The sequence below is a fragment of the Triticum urartu genome, chromosome 4 (assembly GCF_003073215.2).
Source record: "Triticum urartu cultivar G1812 chromosome 4, Tu2.1, whole genome shotgun sequence".
NCBI classification, from domain to species: Eukaryota; Viridiplantae; Streptophyta; class Magnoliopsida; order Poales; family Poaceae; genus Triticum; species Triticum urartu.
Window position 1 is genome coordinate 64,170,492 of NC_053025.1, and position 26,046 is coordinate 64,196,537.

Here is a 26,046-nt window from a genome sequence, read left to right on the forward strand (position 1 = left end):
CGCTACCGTATGCGTAGCGAACACGCTACCATATACGTACCGTAGTCGGACCCGATACACCGTATAATACAGGTCGTCGACGCCCTAATTTGGCAAAAGCTTTTCCGCGCAATCGATCGCAGAGTTTTCGCGCGAACAAGAAACCTCCAGCTCCCCGCTCCGCTCGAATCGCCCCGCCGCCATGGCGCATTACCGGCGCCGCGGCTGCCTGCGCCGTGCCCTCACCATCGCCGGCGGTGTGTCGGCCGGCCTCCTCCTGCTCGCCGGCGGCCATACCTACGCCCACGGCCAGCTCTTCTCGCCGGGCTTGCTGCCCCTCGGCCTCGGCGCCGACCGCTCGCCGTCCTTCGCCCCGCCGCCCTTCGCTCTCTCGCCGCTGCCGCCCTACCTCCTCTCAGACTCGGAGGCCGACGCCTCGCCCCCGCAGCCGGAAGCCAACCTCCCGCGGCGCCTTCTGCCCCTCCACCGCACGCCGCCGCCCTTCGCTCTCTCGCCGCTGCGGCCCTACCTCGTCTCAGATTCAGAGTCCGACGCTGAGCCCCCGCAGCCGGAAACCACCCTCCCGCGGCGCCTTCGGCCCCTCCATCGCTCGCCGCCGCCCTCACCCTTCCTGGGCTTGGACTCGGAAGCCGATCGCTCGCACGACGACGCGGACGCAGTCTTGCTCCCGGACTGGGAGGTTCTTGTCCTGACTGACGCTGAGCCTGGCGCCAAGGCGACGTGCGCCTTCCAGGGTGGAGCGTCGTCCCCGGCGAGCGCGCTCGGGAGGCTGCCGGGGTCGGGCCGCCACGCCTACATCTGCCCAATGCCTGAGCCTGCCCGGAGCCTCCAGCCGCTCCAAGCGCCCGTGCTGCTCCCCACCTCGGCTTCCTCTGCCGATTGCCCTGGCCGCGCATTGCTGAATTGGACCGGCCGGATCGCGTTCAGCTCTGCAACACTCGACAGTGGCGATGTTCTTGTCTTTGCAAAGGGCGTCAACCATGTTGCTGGCGGTGTCCAATGCCTGTATCGCTACTGCGGCGAGACCCATGCCGTGGTGGCCTCCTTCCCGGCCATCACGTCCGTACAGCAGGTTACCCGGTGCCCCGCTCCACCGATCCATCTGAACTCTAGGAACACAGAGTTCCGTGTCACCGTGGCAGCCACGGGCGAGGACCCAATCCCGACACTCGTGACTTATCGTCCCCGGCAGAGTGAAAGTGGCTCGCTGGTGGCACCGGAAAAGAACCTGATTTGTGCATGCACCATGATCCACAACGTCTCAAAGTTTCTTCGCGAATGGGTGCTGTATCATGCCGCTATCGGGGTGGACCACTTCATCCTGTATGACAATGGAAGTAAGGATGACTTGGCAGATCAAGTCGCTCAGTTGAGGTCCGCTGGAATCAAAATCTCTACCGTGCCCTGGCCATGGATCAAAATGCAGGAAGCCGGCTTCTCCCATTGTGCTGCAACGCACCAGAGCTCTTGCAGGTGGATGGCCTTTATTGACGTCGACGAGTTCGTTTTTTCGCCCAACTGGGAACGATCTGAGAAACCGTCAAAATCGATGCTTGAAGAGATTGTTCAGGTTGATCCAGATGTCGGGCAGGTATATCTGTGGTGCTTTGATTTTGGCCCCTCTGGCCAAACATCACACCCACAGGAGGGTGTCATCCAAGGATACACATGCCGTCTGAAGAGGTTTCTACGGCACAAATCGCTGGTTCTGCTTGCTGCAGTGGACCATTCTTTGGAGAATGCAATTCACCACTTCACACTGAAGGCTGGTTTCAAAAGTATACGGAGCATGCAGGCACGTGTGAACCATTATAAGTACCAGGCGTGGACCGAGTTCAAGCATAAGTTCAAACGACGAGTGTCCGCCTACGTGGCTGACTGGAGAGATCCAATCAACCTTGAGTCCGCTGACCGGACCCCCGGCTTAGGTGTTGATGGAGTCGAACCGGTTGATTGGGCTCAAAGGTATTGCGACATCAAGGATAACCTGCTTCAGAAATTGAGCTCAAGATGGTTCGGTAACGGATTGGGAAGTCCGGGATCTCAGGATACTTAGGCTTGGCAGTATCTGTAACCTGCGACTGTCTAGAAGGATCCAGAGGCATTAGAGATGGAACTGTAATCTAGTTTAAACCTGTCTCCTTGCCTCCCAAGATCAATCTAGATACCAATCTGTACATCGCTTGCCACGTTCGGCACCTATAAATAAACATCACGCGGCCTCCAATGGAGGTAGAGACGCTTCCACAATTCTCACATGGTATCACGAGTCATCTTCCTCTTTTAGCAATTCATCTACATTCATCTGATTATGGCGAGCTCTTCCTCCAGCTGTAGCATTTCATCAACACCGCCACCACCATCTCGGAGGAATTCCTGTCCAGCGCTGACAAGGATGGGAAGCAGCACTGACAAATCCTTTCATAAGGTTCACAGGATGGCAGTTTAAGTTTGTTGAAGGTATTTTTTTGGATTGGTTTCTTGCTCTTCGGCTATTCTCTTAAAATGCTTGGCCGGATTCCGTTGATAGTTAATATATCAATAACTTTAACTCTTCAAGAATTATAATGGAGTATTTTCTAGGTTGTCTTGATCTAGAGCTTCTATCGCCTCTTCAACAATTTATTGGCATAAACTTTTACCTGAAGCTGCCCATCAAATATCTATTCCTAATAGTACTTATACCTGACATTATCTGTCATGTGTACTGCATACTGTTTGGTACGCTGTCCACTTATCCAGGATTCCATGGTCTGCAGTAATAGTGGATTTGTATTAGTGGAAGCATTATCTAAGTGATATTTTTCAGGTTTGGTATCACTTCTGCTCCAGGTAGGACATCTTTGAGCAGGACACCATGCACAAAAGGTAATAACTGAGAATTCATGGGCAATGTAAAATTTCAGCATGATATTTTCAGGCAGTTGTTACTTGAGTGTCAGACATTTTCTGTGTTCTTGTTTTGTTCTTTTTTGTTTGGAATTAATGATTTATCCAATGCTGCACATTGCATGCACGCCGCAAAAAAAAGCTTCATTTGATTTTGCTAAATGTTCTTTCTTACTGAACTAGCTTCAGGACGGATGGCAGGTTTGCTAACAATTTGATCTTTTTTGCGCATTGCAGGTTTGGTACTAATTGCTTGAAAAAATCGTGCTTTTTGCAGCACCATCCTGTTGAGCCATGAGATTTGAACCAATGAATTCAGATAACATCTACCATGTTTATGGATCACTACATGTTCCATTGGAAGTGGAACAATGTGAGATTCCTTTTTCAGTAATCATCTGAACACAGGTTTCATGCTTTTCTGAAATATTCCGTGCCACACATTGTATGTTCGCTGCAAGCTTCTAAAAAAACTTCTTATTTTTGTTGCTAAATGTTCTCTCTTACTAAACTAGCTTCAGGACGAACAGCAGGTTTGCTAATCATTTGATCCCTTTTGTGCATTGCAGGTTTGCTACTTAATTCTCAAAGAAATCGTGCTTTCGCATCACCATCCTGTGGAACCACGAGGCCTGATCCAATTATTTCAGAGAACATGTACTATGTTTATGGATCACTACATGTTCTGGTGGAACAAGGTGAGATCCTTTTTCAGTAACCATTTCATTTGAACACGCATCATGCTTTTCCGAATATAACTGAACATCTGAAGCAGCCATGGTGTACTGCTGTATATATTTTTAAATTGCAAGTCAGCACCTCCTCGTTTGATTGCTATGGACTTCCTTATTACTACATTATTATTCCAGGGTTTGCTAAGGTTCTATTTTAATCATACGATGAGCATGGGGTCCACAACATACTCACATAGTTACAAATCTGAAGCACTGGTTAGTTTGTTGGCTAGCAGTATGAATCAGAGCTGGGTACTTTTATCTGTTACGAATGATTTAAATATATTTTTAGTGATCTTGTGTGCTTTTATAAAAATCTGAAGGTGGTCATGATTAGGCTGACCAGTAGGCTTTTCTTCTGTGTGAACAGAAGAAGGAAGATGGTACCTAAAAGAACCAAAATAATTGATTCTTTATGTACATTTGTAGAAATAAAACAGAATAGATATAAGACGTTTTTGCAGTTTAATAAATTGAACTGCAAAAACGTCTTATATTCTGGTTACAGGGGTAGTAGTTCTGACATCATTTTGGAAATAGCATCCAGTTACTTCCCTTTTTTCTTACCATGTGCTTGCAGAGTAGTTCTGATATCATTTTGTAAATAGCATTCAGGTAGTCATGCCGAGTTTTCTATGATCCAAATAAGAGGACACTTGCCTTTGTTTTAACATACAGATTAAATGTTCATAAGTATACTATTCTGATTGGTTAGTCAATGTATAGATAGTAGTTTGGTGCATGCCGACTCTTATTCTCTTATCCTTTCTTAAGGAGCACTTCTAAGAGCAACTCCAACGCGCCGACCCAAACAGACGCGCGCTTTGTCCGCTTTTCGTCCATTTGGGTCGGCCGCCCGCTCGGCGTCCGCCCCGTTTTACGTGCGTGACCCTTTTCATGTCCGCCCATAAATTTTAAAAGGCCCGCGGCCGTAGATCATGCCAGCGGCCATGCCATCGTCCGGAGTTCATGCCGACGCCATGCCAGCGGCCGGCATACAATGCCAGTCTCCAAAAAAGCCACCACACAGTTCATGTTGGCGCACTTGCCAGCGGCGGACACACATGCCAGCACACAAAAAAGGGGCGGGAGTTCGACCACGTCATCTTGGTCGTGGTCATGCTAGCACACTTGCCGTCATATAAAAAAAGGATGGCGCTCTCCGCCATAGATCACCCGTTGTCGAACTTGAGCATTTCGGCCTGCATCTTCTCGAACCATGGCCTCTTCCTCGGCGACACGGTGTTCAAGTCCACCTTCATGATCTCCACCCCCGTCATCATGCTAGCGAGCGCCACTTCTTTTGCCTTGGTCTTGGCATTGGCGGCCTCGATCTCGAACATCTTGGCTTGCTTCTCCGCCTCCATCTCAAGCATCTTGGCTTGCTTCTCCGCATCAAGCTCAAGCATCCTCCTTTTGATCTCCATGAAGGCGTTCATTTGCTCTTCCTTGTCTTGCCTGTGCTTCTCCTCGCTTGTGTCCTTGCTCATCATGCCCTCCAAAGTGGCATGCAAGGCAATCGACGCCACATCGCACTTGTCCTCCTTCTTGGAGTTGGTCTTCCCCCGCGGCCGTGGCTTCTCGCCCTCCCCAAGCTCCTCGACGGCTTCCTCCCCCCCACGCGCCTTGGCGGCGGCATATTGCACCTTAAACTTCTCCTCCCCATTGATGACCATCCAACAATGGGAGAGGTTGAAGGACTTGTCGTCATGTTGGGCCTTGAATGCCTCCAAAGCTTGGAATGCCTACAAATGAATAGCATGCAAGCATATGGGCAAATGGACATGCAAGCATAACGAAAACGGATACGAAGAGGGGCGCATGTATACCATATCTTTCATGTCGATGCCGCTCACGGGGCGTGCCCGGATGCTCTCAAGGGTGGCGCAAAACTTGTTGCACTCTTGTTGTATCACCCTCCATCGCTTCAAGAGAGACACCCACCCACGCTTGCTCTCCATTTTGTACGGTGCAAACTTCTTGTGTTCATGGTACTCACGATGAACACGAAGCCAAAAGGTTGATGCCTTTTGCTCGGCTGAAAGGATCGATATGGTTGACTAGAGGGGGGGGGTGAATAGGCAACTAACAATTTTAGCTTTTCTTTACCAAATTAAACTTAGCATCAAAATAGGTTGCCTAGATATGCAACCAGGTGAGCAACCTATATGATGCAACAACAACTAGCACACAAGCAAGCAAGGGATACAACACAATATAAGCTTGCACAAGTAAAGGTAAGAGATAACCAAGAGTGGAGCCGGTGGAGACGAGGATGTGTTACCGAAGTTCCTTCCCTTTGAGAGGAAGTACGTCTCCGTTGGAACGGTGTGGAGGCACAATGCTTCCCAAGAAGCCACTAGGGCCACCGTATTCTCCTCACGCCCTCACACAATGCGAGATGCCGTGATTCCACTATTGGTGCCCTTGAAGGCAGCGACCGAACCTTTACAAACAAGGTTGTGGCTATCTTCACAGCTTAATTGGAGGCTCCCAACGATACCGCGGAGCTTCACCACAATGGAATGTGGCTCCGAGGTGACCTCAACCGTCTAGGGTGTTCAAACACCCAAGAGTAACAAGATCCGCAAGGGATTAGTGGGGAGAATCAAATTTCTCTTGGTGGAAGTGTGGATCCGGGCCTTCTCAACCAATCCCTAAAAAATCAACAAGTTTGATTGGCTAGGGAGAGAGATCGGGCGAAAATGAGCTTTGGAGCAACAATGGAGCTTGGGGGAAAAGAGGTAGGTCAACTTGGAGAAGAAGACCTCCTTTTATAGTGGGGGGACCAATCCAACCGTTACCCCCCCCCCTTCAGCCTGCAAAGAGTGGTACTACCGCTTAGTAGAGCGGTACTACTGCTGGTAGCAGCGGTACTACCGCGACCACCAGCAGTACTACCGCAGAGATTGAGAGCAGAAGAAACAGGGGGAGAATGGGAGAGAAAAAGAGGGTATGTGCGGCACTAGTAGCGGTGGTAGCCGCGGTACTACCGCTGCTACTGCCGCTACTGTCGTGGTTCCAAGTCTGACAGTAGTGTAGGGGGGTAAGTATGGAGAGGCAAGATCTTAGCTGTGGAGAAGTTGTAAGAACGCAAGGTTTACGAGTTCAGGCCCTTCTCGGAGGAAGTAATAGCCCTACGTCTCGAAGCCCGGAGGCGGTCGACTGGATTATGAGAGTATGAATTACAGGGGTGCGAACCCTTGTCTCGGAGGAGGGGGTGGCTTATATAGAGTGCGCCAGGACCCCGGCCAGCCCACGTTACAAAGGGTTCAATGTATATTAAGGCAGGGCGTTACTGGTAACGCTAGTAATAAAGTGTTATGATGACCATAAAAGCTACTTAATGACCGACCGTTAGCGTGCGGAGTGACTTTAGGTCTCCTGGCCGTCGAGTGGTTGGATCTTGGTCGAGTGATTGCTTCTCGGTCGAATGTCTTCGAGTCTGTCGAGTGGAACACCTCCAAGTTGATTGAAAGGTGATTTCTTCTAGAGATGTCCTTGGGTAGGGCAGTTAGGACAGGTCCATGACCCTACCCTAGGTACATAGCTTCATCATTAGCCCCCGAATGGATCGAGGTTTGAGTGGGGAAGGAGTTGAGAACTTCTCCGACTCGTTTTTCATGCCGTGAGCGTATCTTGTTTTGGATCAATGGACCTGAGTGACGACAGCAACTTCCTTTTCAGCCGCCTTGATCCATTCTTAATTCTTCATCGAGTGAGTTTCTTTACTTGTAAGGCTCCGAGTGACGGTGCGGAGGAGATCTTTGGTCTGACAAGTTGTTTGCTGCCCGCAGATTTTGTGGGATCCGAATTTTGGGAAGCACGCGGGATGGGGGAGGCCGCAGTAATCGGATGGGATAGAGCGGAGCCGCCTCGATCCCCGCGCCACCTTTTTCGCCACGTATCGCGCGCGCGATTGTTACGGGATTTGACAGAGCCACCTGGGCCTACCCGTCAACCACTCGGAAGCGGCCTCATATAAGGCGTTGGACCGGAGTCTCCCGAACAGCGCGTTCCCATTACCTCTTCTCCTCTTTACGCCCCTCCGCTGCGCTCGCTCTCGCCCCAGCGTCACCGCTCCGTACGCGTCTCGCCGGCGACAATGGGGAAGGAGAAGACGGCGGCTCTAGAGCGGGCAAAGAAGGCGATGGCGAGGTCGAAGGGGAAGGCGACCAGCCGGGGCGGATCTTCCTCGCGGACTGGCCTGCCGAAGGGCTGGATCCAGGGCGACTGGATCCACTCGAGGATCGCCCAAGAAGACCTCGACGATCTGGTCGAAGGGGGGCTGATCCCCTATGACTCGGCGCGGCTTCCGGGGAAGGAATCTGAGCCGCAACCTCGGAGGTGAGCGTGTTCTTCTTGCCACCCACGTCGACTGTGGATTTTCCTTGCCTCCTCACCCTTTCTTTCGAGGGTTTCTGAACTTCTTTGGGGCACAACTCCACCATTTTACCCCCAACTCAATCGTTTATCTCGCCGCTTTCATTTCTTTGTGTGAAAATTTCCTGGGTTGCCGGCTTCACTGGGGTCTTTTCAAGCATATTTTCACTTGTCGCTCCCAGACAGTGAAAAAGGCTAATCCGAGTGACGAGAGGACCCAAGTGATCCAGATGTGTGGGGGTCTTGGCATTCAGACGAGAGGGAAAAGCTCCTTTGCGGCCATGATTCTTCCTGACTCAGTTCGCGGATGGCAGTTGACCTGGTTTTACTGTAAAGACCAGTCGACGCCAGGGCAATCGACTGGCCTCCCTCCCTTTACCATGGACCGAGTGAGGAAACCCTCCCCTTTGAAGGTGCTCCCGAAGGAGAAGGCGCACGTGAAGGTGTTGGTCAATCGAGTGGTCCAGCTTATTCGTGATGGGGTCACTGGTATGGATCTCTTGGAGGTCTTCCTTCAGCGGCGCATCCAGCCTCTTCAAGCTCGAGACCATCCGATGTGGATGTATTCGGGTCTTGAAGACTCCACTCGGATCCACCCGGAGGAGGTAGACGACGACACACTGGAGAAGTGGCTGTCGGGCATTACCGGGAACAAGGACAATCCCAGGGGAGCCAGGAGAGTTCCCCCATTCGACCAGTCTCATGCACCAGAGCAGGTCTGATTCTGAGTTTTTGCTTGTAATCTGAATTCACTCGCGCAGCTGCCTATATTGCGTCGACTGACTTTGTTCTCCCTGCTTTCTTTCAGGCCATTATTGAAATGTATTCAATGCCCAACGGGGAGCAAGAGCAAGCTCTGGAAGGCGATGCGAGTGGCGGCGACAGTGGCGAGTGGACTTCCAATGGTGAAGGGGATGGAGGAAGCGACGACTCAAGTGATGGAGAAGAAGTCGAGTCGTCCCCTCGCAGGGAGAGGCGATCCAAGCTTGACCAAGAACGGCCGAGTGCCCGCGACAAGGTAACTGCTCAGGCTGGTCAGTCTTCGAAGCGTCCTCGAATCTCTTCACCAACCCCGACTGAGAAGGCGCACAAGCACCCCAAAGTTGCAGAGCCGAGGACTCGGAAGGCGTTGCCGAAGATCAAGATTGATATCCCCGTCACCTCCGCGTGAGTGTCTCTCTTTGTATTCACTCGACGCTCTGCGTTGTTTGTTTTTCTTGTTTTAACTGGACGAACTTTGGAATTGTCAGCGCTGCCACTTCCGGGACCTCAGCTTACAGGGATGATGATGAGGTGATGGAGGATGCGGTCACTTCTAATCCGGGTATGTTTTCTGCCATACTATCTTTATTCGGTCGATTCAACTGCAATGTGCATCATTGGGTGACGTGATTTTGGCAATTGAACTTTGCACAGCTCCCAACATTATCGACCTCCCTGATGATGATGAAGAGCCCGAGAGGCCTTTGATGAGGAAGAATAGGCGAGCTCCTGTAAGTGAGGCGCTACAGTCGACGCCGAGGGCGGAACCAGTCGTTCAGGACACTGGCGACGTCAATCGGGGTTCTGTTACCTTCGCCGTGCCACTGTCGAGTGCCTTGCCTTCTTCGTCGACTGCTCAGGCCCCTGTCGACCCGCCTTTAGTTTTTGCAACCCATCATGTCCCAGAGGACGAGGTGAATGCTGCTAGGGAAGCCATACGCCAGGCGGGCATTATGATGGAGAAGATGAAGACGGTGCGGGACGCCAGCCAAGCCGCCTATGATGCCAGCTCGGCTCTCCAGAGCAACGTTCAGGTTAGTTGGTCGCCGCTTGTTCTGTTAGGATATGCTACCTGAAGATTCTTTCCGAAAATCTTTGCATCTGTACACCCACTGGGTGTCGTCGATTGAAATTTTGGACTAGTGGGGGCACGCTGAGTGCACCCACTGGGTGTAGTCCCCGAGACTACGGTGGACTGCTGGCAGTCGACTGTAGTCTTTGTATTTTGCCGAATGTATAAACCAAACTGGTAGTTTGTCTCTTCCACTCGGTCTGGTTGAGTGGGACCAAAACCGGTGTGGGCACGCAAAGTGCACCCACTGGGTGTAGTCCCCGAGACTACGGTGGACTGCTGGCAGTCGACTGTAGTCTGAGTTCTACTTTCTCTCTTTCTGCCTTTTTTTTTTGAACTCGACTTCGGCGGGCCGGTCGAGTGGGATCAGAACCGGTGGGGGCACGCAAAGTGCACCCATTGGATGTAGTCCCCGAGACTATGGTGGACTGCGGGCAGTCGACCGTAGTCTTAGTATTTATTGCCTTTGTTGTTTTTTGCTGTAAAAATAACTTCTCCCCTTTGATTTCAGAAATCTTGTGATCTTGGAGCTCGCTTTGTTGACTTGGAGAAGCAGCAGATTCAACTGAACCTTGACTTGGAGCTGGCCAGGACAGAGCTGCAAAAGGTCAGAGACGGCGCCGCTGGTAAGACGAGTTTGTCGACTGGTCAGTTTTAGGCTTGAGTACCCTTCTGCTATTTCTGAATCAATCGTCATTCCTTTGCAGAAAAACTGAGAGAAGCTCTGGCAAAGAAGGATCAGGATTTGGTTGCTACTCGTAAGGAGGCTCACGACAGGACCGCTCTGGCCGAACAGAAGCTGGCTTCGGTCGGCCAGTTGGAAGAAGAGAATACCAGGCTGAAGACCGCTCTGAATGACTCCAACAAGGAGTGCTCGCGCTGGAAGAAGGCGAATCTCGTCCAGGGCGAGAAAATGGAAGGCATTGCTCGCAGGAGGGATGATCTGGAGAGCTGTCTGAGAAGTCTTGCCAAGAAGTTGTTCATCAAGCTTGAAGGTGCACATTCTGTTCCGACTGATTTTTGTTGTCGACTCAGTGTACGAAAATTGACTTATCCTTGGATCGTGAATGCAGAGTTTTGCCAGAACTTTGAAGAGGAGACTGGGCGGATCGAACCAGGTTTGGATCCAATCAACTCTCCCGTGAAAGATGAAACTGCCATGAATCTGCTCCGTCTGGAATCTCGCATCGACAGTGCCGTGGACTACTTGGCTCGACTGAAGGTCGCCATGTCGCGGATTGACCCGACACTTTGGCCAGAGGCTATGCTCCAAAATGATCTTGAGTCCCTGATGACTCGACTAAATGAAATCCCAGACCGAGTGCAGGAGTGGAAGAAGTCTGCTGCTCGGTGCGGCGCTAACGTGGCTCTGTCTTTGGTTCGTGTCCACTGCAAGGAGGTGCGACAAGACAAACTGGCAGCAATCAAGGTCGCCAACACCCAGAAACATGACTTCCGAACCTTTATGGAGACTTTCATCGCTGCAGCCACTCGGATAGCCGACGGCGTCGACCTGGATGAGTTCGTCGAGCCTGCCAGCCCTCCTCCCGCGGAGTGAACAAACTCTTATGTCCCACCTTAAATTTGCCTCGGAATGCCGAGTGGTTTTTGTAACCGTTAAACTTTTTCGGGCTGCATGCCCGAGTACTTCGATCTGTGATCCGGAACCTTTAGAATTTATCTGAACTTGGTTTACCGTTGAATATCTTTATGAATCTCCTGCTGAGTAAACCCATTCTTCATTAGAGGCAACTTTTGTATTCGCAACGCAGCTCCGAAGGAGAGGGAAGCAGTCGACCCATGTCTTGTCGCCCTTGCGGGTCGGCAACGGAGTGCGCATCGTATTTGTGGCGAAGCTCTCCAGGGGAAGGCGGCGGTCGACCCACACCTTGTTACTGCAGAGCGGGACGAAGCGCACATTGTATTTGTGGCGAAGCTCTCCAGGAGAAGGTGGCAGTCGACCCGCACTTCGTTACTGTAGAGCAGGATGAATCGCGCATTGTATTTGTGGCGAAGCTCCCCAGGAGAAGGTGGCAGTTGACCTGCCCCTCGTCGTCCTTGAGGATTGAGATGTGTTTCGTACTTAGGCGAGTTCTGGACTGCAGCTAAGCCCCCGAGTGGGAGGATTGCTCTCCGCTCGGTAGGATTTTTTCAAACTTAGGCGAGTGCCGGACTGCAGCTAAGTCTCTAAGTGAGAGAACTTAGGCGAGTACTGGACTGCAGCTAAGCCCCCCGAGTGGGAGGATTGCTCTCCACTCGGTAGGATTTTTTCAAACTTAGGCGAGTGCGGGACTGAAGCTAAGTCTCCAAGTGAGAGAACTTAGGCGAGTACTGAACTGCAGCTAAGCCCCCGAGTGGGAGGATTGCTCTCCACTCGGTGGGATTTTTTCAAACTTATGCGAGTGCCGGACTACAGCGAAGTCTCCAAGTGAGAGAACTTAGGCGAGTACGGGACTGCAGCTAAGTCCCTGAGTGGGAGGATTGCTCTCCACTCGGTAGGATTTTTTTTTCAAACTTAGGCGAGTGCCGGACTGTAGCTAAGTCTCCAAGTGAGAGAACTTAGGCGAGTACTGGACTGCAGCTAAGCCCCTGAGTGGGAGGATTGCTCTCTGCTCGGTAGGATTTTTTCAAACTTAGGCGAGTGCCGGACTGCAGCTAAGTCTCCAAGTGAGAGAACTTAGGCGAGTACTGGACTGCAGCTAAGCCCTCGAGTGGGAGGATTGCTCTCCGCTCGGTAGGATTTTTTCAAATTTAGGCGAGTGCCGGACTGCAGCTAAGTCTCCAAGTGAGAGAACTTAGGCGAGTACTGGACTGCAGCTAAGCCCTCGAGTGGGAGGATTGCTCTCCGCTCGGTAGGATTTTTTCAAACTTAGGCGAGTGCCGGACTGCAGCTAAGTCTCCAAGTGAGAGAACTTAGGCGAGTACTGGACTGCAGCTAAGCCCCCGAGTGGGAGGATTGCTCTCCACTCGGTAGGATTTTTAAAATACTTAGGCGAAACGGATTCGCAGCTAAGCCCCCGAGTGGGAGGCTGGCTCGCCACTCGGTAGGAAACTGTTTTTACAAACTTAGGCGAAGCGGATTCGCAGCTAAGCCACCCACTGGGGGATTTGTTACACAAACAAAAACAATAATAATCACTGGGAAAATTATAACGCTCTTGTCTTTGATAAATAAACTACAGGAGTTTTTCTTATTACATCTCATCCGAGTGAGAATTCAAGTATAAAAGGGGTGGAGTAGCTCCGCATTCCAGGCTCGTGGCTCATCAATCTGGCGATCGACATTGTAGAGGTGGTATGCTCCATTGTGGAGGACTCTGGTGACTATGAAGGGGCCTTCCCAAGTAGGAGCGAGCTTGTGTGGTTTCTGCTGATCCACTCGGAGGACTAAGTCTCCTTCTTGGAAGGCTTGGCTCTTCACGTTTCTGGCATGGAATCGACGCAAGTCTTGCTGATAGATGGTCGATCGAATCAAGGCCATTTCTCTTTCTTCTTCTAGGAGGTCGACTGCGACCTGCCGGGCTTGTTCTGCTTCATCTTCAGAGTAGAGCTCGACTCGGGGAGCGTTGTGAAGCAGGTCACTCGGTAAGACTGCCTCGGCTCCGTAGACCAGAAAGAATGGGGTTCTTCCGGTCGATCGATTCGGGGTTGTCCTCAATCCCCAAAGGACTGATGGAAGCTCGTCGACCCATGCACCTGCTGCGTGCTTGAGATCGCGCATCAATCGGGGTTTCAGTCCTTTAAGAATTAGGTCGTTTGCCCTTTCTGCTTGCCCATTCGACTGGGGGTGAGCGACCGAAGCATAGTCGACCTGAGTGCCCTGAGAGGCGCAAAAGGCCCTGAATTTGTCAGAATCGAAGTTTGATCCATTGTCCGTGATGATGCTGTGCGGAACTCCATATCTGAATATCAACTCTCTAATGAAACTGATAGCGGTGCAAGCATCGAGATTCTTGATAGGCTTGGCTTCAATCCATTTGGTGAACTTGTCGACTGCTACCAGCACATGAGTGAAGCCGCTCCTGCCTGTTCTCAGTAGTCCAACCATGTCCAGCCCCCAAACAGCGAAGGGCCAAACGAGTGGAATGGTTTTCAGGGCTGACGCGGGCTTGTGCGGCATATTGGAGTAATACTGACATCCTTCACATTTGTCGACTATCTCTTTTGCCGTCTTATTGGCTCTTGGCCAGTAGAACCCCGCTCGGTATGCTTTAGCCACAATGGTCCGAGAGGACGCATGATGACCACAGGTCCCTGAGTGGATATCGTTAAGGATCATCTGACCTTCTTCTGGTGTAATACACTTCTGGCCGACCCCAGTCGCGCTTTCTCTATATAACTGTCCCTTTATGACTGTAAAGGCCTTGGATCGACGGACGATCTGTCGAGCCTCTTCTTCGTCTTTTGGGAGTTCTTTCCTTAGGATGTACGCGATGTACGATTCTGTCCAGACGGGAGTGATAACCAAGACTTCCATGATCAGGTCGACCACAGCTGGAACTTCAACTTCAGTCGGATCCGTGGCGCTTTTTGGCTGCGGGGCCTCTTCAGTGAAGGGATCCTCCTGGACGGATGGTGTGTGGATGTGTTCCAAAAACACATTGCTGGGAATGGCTTCTCTTTTGGAACCTATTTTTGCCAGATCATCAGCTGCTTGATTTTTCAGTCGGGGTATGTGATGAAGCTCTAACCCCTCGAATTTCTTCTCCAGCTTTCTCACTGCATTGCAATAACCAGTCATGGCTGGACTTCTGACGTCCCATTCCTTCACTTGATTAACCACCAAATCTGAGTCGCCATAGACCATGAGGCGACGGACGCCGAGTGAAATGGCCATGCGCAACCCATATAAAAGTGCTTCGTATTCTGCCTCGTTGTTAGAGGAATCAAAGTGGATTTGAAGAACATATCTGAATTTATCTCCTCTGGGGGAGACCAACACCACTCCGGCGCCGGAACCATTTAGCATCTTGGAACCGTCGAAGAACATGGTCCAATGCTCCGAGTGAACCTGAGTCGGCAGTTGCCGTTCAATCCACTCGGCGACGAAATCCACGATTGCCTGGGACTTGATAGCTTTCTTTGCCTCAAACTTGATATCTAGAGGAAGGAGTTCAATCGCCCATTTTGCCACTCGACCAGTTGCGTCTCTGTTATGCAAGATCTCTGACAACGGAGCGTCGCTGACGACTATAATGGAATGATCAGAGAAGTAGTGGGCAACTTTCTTTGTGGTCATATAAATCCCATATACGAGCTTCTGATGATGAGGATATCTTTGCTTCGATGGGGTCAAGACTTCAGAAATATAATACACTGGGCGCTGAACTTTGAAGGTTTTCCCTTCTTCTTCCCGCTCGACCGTAAGTACCGTACTGAAGACTTGTCCTTGCTAATTGGGGCAGCAAGCACCGGCTGGGTGGAGAGCAGAGCTTTGAGCTCTACGAACGCTGCGTCAGCTTCAGGAGTCCACTCGAACTTGTCAGACTTCTTCATCAATCGGTAAAGAGGCAATGCCTTTTCACCGAGACGAGATATGAATCGACTTAGGGCGGCCAAGCAACCAGTAAGCTTCTGAACATCGTGCACTCGCACAGGACTTTTCATTCGGAGTATAGTACCGACTTTTTCTGGATTGGCGTCGATTCCCCATTCGAAAACGAGAAAACCGAGTAACTTTCCGCCAGGAACCCCGAATGTGCATTTTGATGGGTTAAGCTTGATATCAAACCTTCTGAGGTTGGCAAAGGTTTCAGCAATGTCAGTCAGCAGGTCGGAACCCTTCCGTGACTTGACCACAATATCATCCATGTACGCCTCCACATTCCGACTGATTTGGGTGAGCAAACACTTCTGAATCATCCTCATGAATGTGGCTCCGGCATTCTTGAGGCCGAATGGCATGGTAACATAACAGAAGCACCCGAATGGAGTGATGAAAGCTATTTTGATTTTGTCAAGCCCATACAGACGGATCTGATGGTACCCGGAATAGGCGTCTAAAAAAGACAGTCGCTCACATCCCGCAGTCGAGTCGACTATCTGGTCGATGCGGGGGAGAGGAAAATGATCTTTCGGGCAGGCCCGATTGATATGTTTAAAGTCAATGCACATGCGAAGTGACTTGTCCTTCTTGGGGACCATGACAACATTGGCGAGCCACTCGGAGTGGTAGATTTCTCGGATGAACTCCGCCGCTAAGAGCCGAGCCACCTCTTCGTCGATGGCCTTTCTCTTCTGGACGGCGGACCGTCGGAGATGTTCCTTGACAGGTTTTACTTTTGAGTCGACTCTTAGGCGGTGCTCAGCCAGCTCCCTGGGAACACCCGGCATGTCAGAGAGCTTCCATGCGAAAATGTCCCAGTTCTCACGGAGGAACTGGATGAGTGATTCTTCCTATTTGGAGTCGAGTGTTGTCGAGATATGAGATGGAGCAGCGCTGGGGTCGGTCGGGTGGATGTGAGCTGTCTTTGTATCGCCAGTCGACTGAAAAGCTGACTCTGTAGCGGGCTTCTTGGCTCTCAACAAATCACTCGGGTCTGCAGTCTTCTGGTATTCCTGCAACTCCACTACTGCCATCTGAGCATCAACGATCTTCGAACCTTTCTGAAAACATTCTTCCGCTTTCTTCCGATTGCCCGTAATAGTGATCACACCTTTGGGGCCAGGCATCTTTAATTTGAGGTACACGTAACATGGTCGGGCCATGAAGCGTGCATAAGCCGGCCTCCCCAAAATAGCGTGGTAGGCACTCTGGAAGCCTACAATTTCAAATGTCAATTTTTCTTTGCGGTAATTTTTGGAATCACCGAAAACCACATCGAGTGATTCAGCCTTCTTCCCAGGAATGACTCCATGGAAACTCATGTTGCTGGCACTGAGTCTGGACATCGGAATGCCCATCCCTTTCAACGTCTCAGCATACAATATGTTCAAACCGCTGCCACCATCCATCAGGACTTTGGTCAGTCGAGTGCCTTCAACAACTGGGTCGACCACCAAAGCTTGCCTCCCAGGGGTGGCGATGTGCGTTGGGTGGTCGGACTGGTCGAATGTTATGGCAGTCTGAGACCATTTCAGGTAACTAGGTGTCGCCGGAGCGACCATATTCACCTCTCGGTTAATAACTTTCAGTCGACTTTTGCTTTCAACATCGGCAAAAATCATCAGAGTGGAATTGACCTGAGGGTATCCGTCGTCACTGTCTTCTTTGTCCTCGACCTTGTCCGACTCCTTTTCCTTACCTTCGGGCTGATTGCCCTGGAACTGCTGGATCAAGAGTCGACACTGTCGAGTGGTATGTTTCGGGTAAATGAAATTACCCTCTTCATCTTTCTTTGTGTGGACGAGACATGGTAAGACCAACACATCATTTCCGTCCTGGTCTTTAACCTTTTTGGGGTTCCAAGGCCCTTTAGGTTTCCCTTTAATCTTTCCTTGGGTTAAAGCCAAGGCTTTCCCGGGAGTTGCTGGTTCGGCTTTCCGCTTCTATTTCCGATTGGAATTTCCTTCGGTTTCTTGGGCGACTGACTTGAGCTTACCACTCCTGAGTCGATCCTCATCTTCACCATTAGCGTACTTGGTGGCAATCTCCATCATCCAATTCAGGGACATATCTCCGGTTCGACCGAATTTCAAATTCAGTTCTCTGTACTTGACGCCTTCCTTGAAGGCACAAACTGCTTGGTGGTCAGGCACATTCTCCATCGAGTGATGTAACGTGATCCACCTCTGGATGTAATCCCTCAGAGTTTCATTCGGCTTCTGCACGCAAGACCGCAGTTCCGTCAGCCCTGCCAGTCGCTTGCATGTGCCTTCAAATGTGGTGACGAACACTCGGGAGAGATCTTCCCAAGTGTAAATGCTGCTAGGCGCTAACTGGTTCAACCACGCTCTGGCCGAGCCCTCCAACATGAGAGGCAGGTGCTTCATGGCCACTTCATCATTGCCGCCGCCAATCTGGACGGCCACTCGGTAGTCCTCAAGCCAAGTATCGGGCTTGGACTCGCCAATGAACTTACTGACTCCAGTCGCCAACCTGAAGTTGGGAGGAATCACAGTGGCCCTGATGGCTCTACTAAAGCACTCTGGCCCCGAAACATGTACTCTGCTGCTGGTAGGTGCATCTCTGTCATGACCTTCTCGGTGAGCCCTGTTCCTGTCGACCAAACCTTGGACGAGAATGGATCTCGCGTCAAAGCCTGGCCCTCTGGGGTCGACTGGAATCCTTTGCCCACCACTATGAGGGCGTCTGTCATCCTGCTGGCGAGGCACATACGACCCGCTCCTCGGGGGACGCGTGGGCACTCGACGTCGACCGTCACGGTCGACTTGGTGATCATACTGCTCATGGTTCCCATACTGGTCACGCCGGTCTCCACGTCCCTCACGCCTCGGGGGCGATCTCGGGCTGTGAGCCGACTGGACTGTGTCCGCGGCAACGGATCTGCTGTGAATCCTGTTCCGCGACTGAGAAACAGCGGAATTCTGATCTCCTGCTGCCTGGAGTAATGCTCTGATCTGCAGCAAGCCTCTGCCAGCCTCCTACTTGGAAGGCTGAATCGACTCCGCTATACGGGCCGCAGCTGCTAAATTCTGAATCGGAGTTCGATATACCTGCGGGGGCGGGAAGAGCTGTCGTCGACTGGATTCGGGAACCCGTTGTCGCGCACGCTCGTCGAGTGCTCGCTGGAGGTTCTCCAGTCGAGTGCGCTCGGCCAAGTTTGCCAGGCGCGCGTCCTCCAAGGCGCGAGCCTCGGGGGTTTCTCCAACGATAGGAGTGTGCAGTGCATCCATGTTCCGGCGGCGAAGTTCTTCTCTCTGCAGCGACGTGAGAGGCTCGGGAAGATACTCCTCATGGAGACGCGACGGGTCGCCTCCACCCGCGCCTCCGTCGGTGCGGGGAAAACCGGGAGGACTGGGCGGTCCATCGACCATCAGAACCTCCGCCGCCGGATCGCTGCTGTCGCACTCGGATGCGGTCTCTGCGGAGCCAATCGACAGGTCGAACAGGCCGTAGAGGGATTCGTCGGGCTCGATCGCCGCGACTTGAGGGGTGGCCGACTGACGTGCCACCGCGTGTCTCACCCACCGCTGAAGTCTCGACCGACCGGAGCGCTTGCGCCGGCGGGAGACGGGGAGGGAGGACAACACAGGAGCCGACCGGTAGGGGGTCGACGGTTGCCGCAGGAGAACGCCGCGGACGCACGCGCTAAAGTGCATTGCCCTGCGAACAGGGAGTGCGTCCACATCGAGCGGAGGCTCCTGGAGCCAAGCAGAGTCGTCGACGATGAACGTGAGCGCACCGAGACGGATTTCGCGGCCCTCCACCAAAACTCCGCCGAAAACCATGATGATTCGGGTCGGAAAAGGTCGCAACTCCTCCAACAAACGCTAAAACACCTGCCCCATGGTGGGCGCCAATTGTCGTGGTTCCAAGTCTGACAGTAGTGTAGGGGGGTAAGTATGGAGAGGCAAGATCTTAGCTGTGGAGAAGTTGTAAGAACGCAAGGTTTACGAGTTCAGGCCCTTCTCGGAGGAAGTAATAGCCCTACGTCTCGGAGCCCGGAGGCGGTCGACTGGATTATGAGAGTATGAATTACAGGGGTGCGAACCCTTGTCTCGGAGGAGGAGGGTGGCTTATATAGAGTGCGCCAGGACCCCGGCCAGCCCACGTTACAAAGGGTTCAATGTATATTAAGGCAGGGCGTTACTAGTAACGCTAGTAATAAAGTGCTATGATGACCATAAAAGCTACTTAATGACCGACCGTTAGCGTGCGGAGTGACTTCAGGTCTCGTGGCCGTCGAGTGGTTGGATCTTGGTCGAGTGATTGCTTCTCGGTCGAATGTCTTCGAGTCTGTCGAGTGGAACACCTCCAAGTCGATTGAAAGGTGATTTCTTCTAGAGATGTCCTTGGGTAGGGCAGTTAGGACAGGTCCATGACCCTACCCTAGGTACATAGCTTCATCAGCTACTACTGCCGCACAACCCGACACGAGAAAAAACCTCCTCGAATCGAGGCAGTAGCGGTGCGGAACCAGGACCGTAATGCCGCCGGTGCACCCAAGTGGTACTACCGTTGTAGGACAGCGGTACTACCATGCTAGCGGCGGTACTACCGCTATCTCCTCACAATCTCCACTTCCGTTGAAACAACAAACTCCAAGGAGAGGAAAGGAACTGGGGGTGCAAAAATGACGTGTACGTGTTGATTCCACCCTAGCCTTTCCATTGCGGACCCCCTCTTGATAGTACGGTGTCTCCTATGACTTAAATCCACCAAAACCGAAACGAAAGAGACTACACCGTCTTCACTTAAAGCTCTGAGGGGAAAGAATCGTCTTGTGCCAAGGAATGAATCTCTGAAATACTCAACGCACACGATTAGTCCGCAAAAGCATTGTCATTAATCACCAAAATTACTTAGAGAGAGACATTCCCTAACAATCTCCCCTTTTTTGGTGGATTGATGACAACACGGGATTTGCACAAAGGAAGGACAAGAGAATAAGCGAATCCCAGAGACTACAAAATATAGACGGGCTCCCCCTAAATGTGTGCACTTAAATAGAAGTGCCTTTGGATGCAAAGTACACGCATTAGGATCAACACTCCCCTTATATTTTATAGTCTGACAACATTCGCATCAAAGATGAGACATATAAGAGCTAGGATGCAATAGAGTAGCAAGTGAGCAAAGTAGACATATGAGATAAGCATGAACTCACAAACTACTAAAGTACTCGACATACAGAGATAATAATAGGATAGGGTAGCATATGTCTCACACCATATGATAGGGTACCAGGTCTCATGAGCACAAACCAAACCAAAAGCAAATGACGAGAAAAGAGTTTGCGAGAGAGAAAGACAAGACAAATGAGACACACTCGCAACTCGACAACGACAATGACAAATCCCTGAACTCTCTCCCCATTTGGCAGCGAGACACCAAAAGGGCAAAGAGTGCTGCTACGGTCACAGGTGATAGCATAACTGATGATCTCCATCATCACATCCCCGCGTGATCGGCCGCTCCTCCGTCATCAGCAGGGGGCTGCTCGGTGTTTGAGTCTGTCCATGGGCAGTGCTGCTGAATCCACTCATCGGTGATCTTGCCCTCAGATCCGCTGGCAACTGTTGTACCTAACTGACGCATGAGCTCCTTGTGACGGCTCTTGGCCTTCTTCTCATACACGTGAGCCATATACTGCCCATCAGACTCCATGCAGAAAAGTTTCTTCATCTTGTGCTTGAGCTTCCTTGCCCATGAGGGCTCCGCTCCACAGGGCTCATAATCCTCATCATCATCAGCATCAGCCTCTGCCTCGCCCTCGTCAGCTCCAGACGAAATCCCAGACTTCGGAACCGAAGTGCCCCAGTTCTCCTTCTTCCTCAGACGCTTGATCTCATGAGGGATCAACTCGCCAGTCTCCAGCATGACACCAGGAAAAGTGTGCTCCCAAGCCTTCTCAGTAAGCAACATGCGAAAAGCCCATAGAGCAAAAGAAACAGGGGGAGAACGGGAGAGAAAAAGAGGGTATGGGCGGCACTAGTAGCGGTGGTAGCCGCGATACTACCGCTGCTACTGCCGCTACTACTGCCGCACAACCCGACACGAGAAAAGACCTCCTCGAATCGAGGCGGTAGCGGTGCCGAACCAGGACGGTACTGCCGCCGATGCACCCAAGCGGTACTACCGCTGTAGGACCATGGGCGGTACTACCGCGCTGGCGGCGGTACTACCGCTATCTCCTCACAATCTCCACTTCCGTTGAAACAACAAACTCCATGGAGAGGAAAGGAGCTTGGGGTGCAAAAATGACGTGTACGTGTTGATTCCACCCTAGCCTTTCCATTGCGGACCCCCTCTTGATAGTACGGTGTCTCCTACGACTCAAGTCCACCAAAATCGAAACGAAAGAGGCTACACTGTCTTCACTTAAAGCTCCGAGGGGAAAGAATCGTCTCGTGCCAAGGAATGAATCTCTGAAATACTCAACACACACAATTAGTCCGCAAAAGCATTGTCATCAATCACCAAAACTACTTAGAGAGAGACATGCCCTAACATCGGCGCCGACCTTGGGGTCTTGCCCAATGTCCCTCCAACACTCACAAAGGAGTTTGTCCTCTGACGGCGTGCATGCCTTCGTCCGCCTGCTTTTGCACTCCTTGTTTGCGCCGTCTTGGTTGGCGAGCTCATCCTCGAACAAAGGCTCCCCGTCGATGTCCACTTCATCCTCTTCCTCAAGGTCGTAGCCCTCCGGGAATTCGTGGTCGAGCGGGAAGGTGCTGCCCATGCCGACCTGGTCTTGCATGAAGGTGTCGTCCATGCCAGCTTGATCAAAGGTGGCGGGCATGAAGGGCGCTCGGCCGTCTTGGCTTTGGGTCTCCTCGGGATCGACCCCTGCACCACTTTTGAAGATGATGTTCTCGATGATGAAACCGTTGGCCATTTCGTCGTCACTGGTGGTCGGCATTCTATCGAACAGGTTGTGGACGTCGGGAAGTATGTCGGCTGGTGTCTCCCGCGGGCGTTTCCCCGCCCCTCCAGAGGATGATCCACTGACCACCGGCGTGGCGTTGAGGTCGATGGCCATGGGCACGGGCGCGGGCGTGGACGGCGCCACCACGCTCACCTCCGGCGAGCATTCCCCGGAGAAGCGGGAGGCTTGCGGATAGACATGGAGGCCAGGAATCGGCTGCGTGGCAGACGCGCGCGGTGACTCTGGCAGCACCATCCGAGGAAATGCCGACGAGCCCGTGCTGGCCAGGGTCTAACCCTAGGCAGAGTAGGGCCTCCCTCGTTGCCACGGCGACTCGGGCATTGGTTTCCTCCTGATGTGCGGCGGCGGAGAGGGTCGGCACATCGTCCATGGCGATGGAGGTGAGGCCGGACGAGGCGAGGGACGCGAGGCCGGCGGCGGCATCGAGGGTCGGCACATCGTCCATGGCGAGCGGGCGGGAGCGTGAGCTGGCGGGAGTGTTTTGGAAAAGTGGAGGGAAATGGTGGTCGTTGTGCCACCGACTGGCGGGCCAGGGGAAGGAGTAGGCGCGCATCCGCTTCGTGTCCGCGCCTACGCAAATGAGGCCCAAATTTGGGCTAGGAATGGGTCGTCCGGCGGATGAAAAGCGGACGCGCATCCGTTTGGGTCGACGCGTTGAGCTGACTTTTGTGTCCTTTTGACCCAAATGGACACGCGCGGACGAAATGGGTCAGCGCGTTGGAGTTGCTCTAAGTATCTAAGGAAATGCCTTTCCTTCTCAAGCTTATCAACTGCATATCTCCTGGTCCTGTCGTCTGATATGCCGCAGTTAAGTTATTTGTTATCCTGTTCTATAACAATGTAAGGCTTGGGAACTGAACTGGAAATTATAGCCTTAGTGCATTGATCTTGCCTTTGTTCCTGGGAGCTGAACTGGAAATTATATCCTTAGTGCATTGATCTTACCTTTATTTGATTGAATTTGTAAATTTTGAATTTGTTCGACATGAAAACACCTTTCTTTTGTGTGTTCAGATATGCAAGGGTCGCAACTCTAAAAAAGACTTCTGTTGTTGGAGAAGGAATTAATCCATCACAGTGCTCCCTAAGAGGGCACAACCTGCTGCTATGGTTCCTGAAACGACATCATTCTCTGCAATCCAGTACATGGGGACCTGCTCAGGATGTGCCAGGTACTCTTGGATAAACTTTGCTGAGTTTGGCGGGAAGAATCTCGGTATAAGGTTACTAGAGATATAATACTTTGTCACTTTGTGCTGTTTTCGCAGAAATGGTGAATTAGGGAAAAAAATCTCAATATTTGCATTTTTTTTTCACTTTCAGTTGCATGTGTTGCTTGCAGTCTGTAATGCCACTCTTTCAGGTTTTGTGTTGCCTGCAATTTCTATCTGATGATTAGTCTTCAGTTTTAACTATGTACCAGAATTCCATTTCCACCACCCCCAAATCTCAAGCTACCATTTTGTCTTGCTGTCTCCACGGAGAAATGATAGATGCCTAACACGCATGTGGATGTTTTTAAAATTGCATGTCCCTCGCTGCCAGAAGGGTTTTGTTAGTTATCACTTATCAGTTGCTTATTTGACAGACTATGAATATACGATTATGATTGTAGGTAAGATCATTTCAAAGCAGAGGGTGGCAAATTTGATGCAGTGATTGCTGTCAAATGGGCCGAGGTAATTCTTTCCTGCAGATATGCTATGGATAAACATGTAACAGTCCATTGTTTTACTGATTGTGTTGTCCTCGATGATTCACATCTCAGAATTTGTAATGTAGCTGACATGATAGTATCATATTATTTTACTATGAAGAACCCTTGAATAGTTATAAAGAAATACTCGGTTCAACTATGACTGCATATTGTGATGTAACCATACCAGGAACAAACCACGACTCGAGATGAATCACTTGCGTGAGATTCCGATTCGCCGATCCAGTTCTATGGCTCGACCTGAAGCCTCGAAGGCCGTTAGCAGGGAGATGCCTGTTGAGTTGCTAAGCTTTCCCTCATGATGTGACAGTGTTTAGAGGCAAGATTAGTTTCGCTTGCAGAACCAACAATCTCCTTCATCTGGGTGCTAGCTACAGTATATAATGACCTATAGTGTCCGATGGCTATATTATGGAGTATATCGGTTATAGATTATGCATGTCTGTGCAGTGATGAACCAGATGCCTCTTTGGAGGAACCTAGTTTAACCCCACAAGTGAAAAGGGAGGTTGTGTGTAGCAATCAGAATTTCTATATATGCATCCGTGAGATATGAGAATTTTCGTTCCGTGAGATATGAACTGGTCGAAGAAATCGATGAAGGATAACTATGAATTATGAACACATATAACCAATGACAAATTAGATAGAGATGCTTCTCTCTTGTACTCTACTACACTCTCGTACAAACCCAACTCATACTTACTGCCCCGTTATCTGCATATTCTCTAGCGAAAACAATAACGCCCACACGTACGGGCGTCTGGCAACTCGCCCACACGCATAGATCCTCGTTCAACCAATTCTGTACGAATCTTAGTGCGTTTTAGCAGTTTTTGTATGCCACGTAAGACTAAACTGGTGTGTGAGCATTCATCCGGTCGTCCACACGTTTTTTTTCACCACACGGAAGGCTGGTGTATGGGCGTTTAACAATTCGCCCACACCTCAGTTTTCACGCACGCAGAGGGGGCTGGTGTGTGCGCGTTTATCACTTCGCTCACACGCCCGTTTCCTCGCCCACACCCAAAGCTGACAGTTACCATGTGTTTCTGCAGGGTACATGACAACTGCCCTAGCTTTGCTTGTAAGCAGATGGCAACTCTCTTTTACCCAAGTTGCCATGTGTTTTTGTATGGTACATGGCAACTCTCTTTTTTACCCGAACATGTTTTTTTGCCATGCCTTTTTGTAGTGCTACACGGCAACTGCCTAGTGTCAGTGGGTGGCAACTCCTAAAGTTTTGAAATCATGGCAACTGCAGTAGACCAGACCATACATGACAACTGCAGTTGAGCAACCATGGCAACTGTAGTTGTCCGACATGACAACCGAAGTTCAGCGACATGGCAACTACAGTTAAACGAACATGGACGAGGGTCTAGACCATGGCAACTGTGGGACGCACGGTGACTGTCACGCGGGGCGTGCGGGACAACGAGGTATGAGGCCTGACGTACGGGGCGTGTGGGCGTTATCTATTTCACCCACACGCACGCGTGTGAGAGGGATCCAGAGGGAAAAAATGAGGTGTGTGGGCATTACTTGTTTGGCCCACACGTAGGTGTGTGGACAGACCTCCTAACGTCCACACGTGTGACACTTATCGCCGTCCTTCTCTAGTTGTGCGTTTGATGTAACAATTAGAAATGTAATTGGTTCATCTGATCAATAAAATAACACCTGAGGAGGCATTTCCCTTTTAAAAAAAATCTTCTTCAGCTGTATCAAAAAATTATTTATGGAAGAAAACACCGTCTCTCCGCATACATCACCTCGACCGGTGTCACCAATGTCCTCCAAGTCCAACCCTCTCCTCCCGAAGCTACAAAGAAGAACCTTAGTTATACTCGCACCTCCCCTAAGAAAAGTTATCCTCACACCAAAGTGCTTACTATCCTTTCAATAAAGAACATATTAATGTTTTATAGTGTTCAATATCATTAATTTCCATGTTACTTAGTTGCATTATTGTAC

At 51.0% G+C, this 26,046-nt stretch overlaps 1 protein-coding gene across 14 annotated transcripts; it reads left to right on the top strand.

Moving 5' to 3' along the window:
- Positions 1–24,642, top strand: LOC125550694 (glycosyltransferase family 92 protein Os08g0121900-like). Of its 14 annotated transcripts, none has more exons than XM_048713751.1 (8): positions 1–2,232; positions 2,332–2,460; positions 2,810–2,868; positions 3,127–3,262; positions 3,459–3,587; positions 23,367–23,524; positions 23,968–24,031; positions 24,239–24,642. In XM_048713751.1, exon 1 carries the CDS (start codon positions 182–184, stop codon positions 2,054–2,056), a length of 1,875 nt encoding a protein of 624 aa, XP_048569708.1. In that variant the 5' UTR covers positions 1–181; the 3' UTR covers positions 2,057–2,232; positions 2,332–2,460; positions 2,810–2,868; positions 3,127–3,262; positions 3,459–3,587; positions 23,367–23,524; positions 23,968–24,031; positions 24,239–24,642. The 14 variants fall into 14 exon arrangements, with proteins under 14 accessions (XP_048569708.1, XP_048569709.1, XP_048569712.1 ...); XM_048713752.1 differs by lacking the exon at positions 24,239–24,642 and adding an exon at positions 2,584–2,721 and having other exon boundaries at positions 23,968–24,208; XM_048713755.1 differs by lacking the exon at positions 24,239–24,642 and adding an exon at positions 2,584–2,721 and having other exon boundaries at positions 2,810–2,832; positions 3,167–3,262; positions 23,968–24,208.
- The last annotated feature ends 1,404 nt before the right edge of the window (positions 24,643–26,046 follow it).

What these genes read in the sequence shown, in the direction of transcription:
- LOC125550694 (XM_048713751.1), top strand. Translation starts at nt 182, where the DNA reads ATGGCGCATTACCGGCGCCGCGGCTGCCTGCGCCGTGCCCTCACCATC.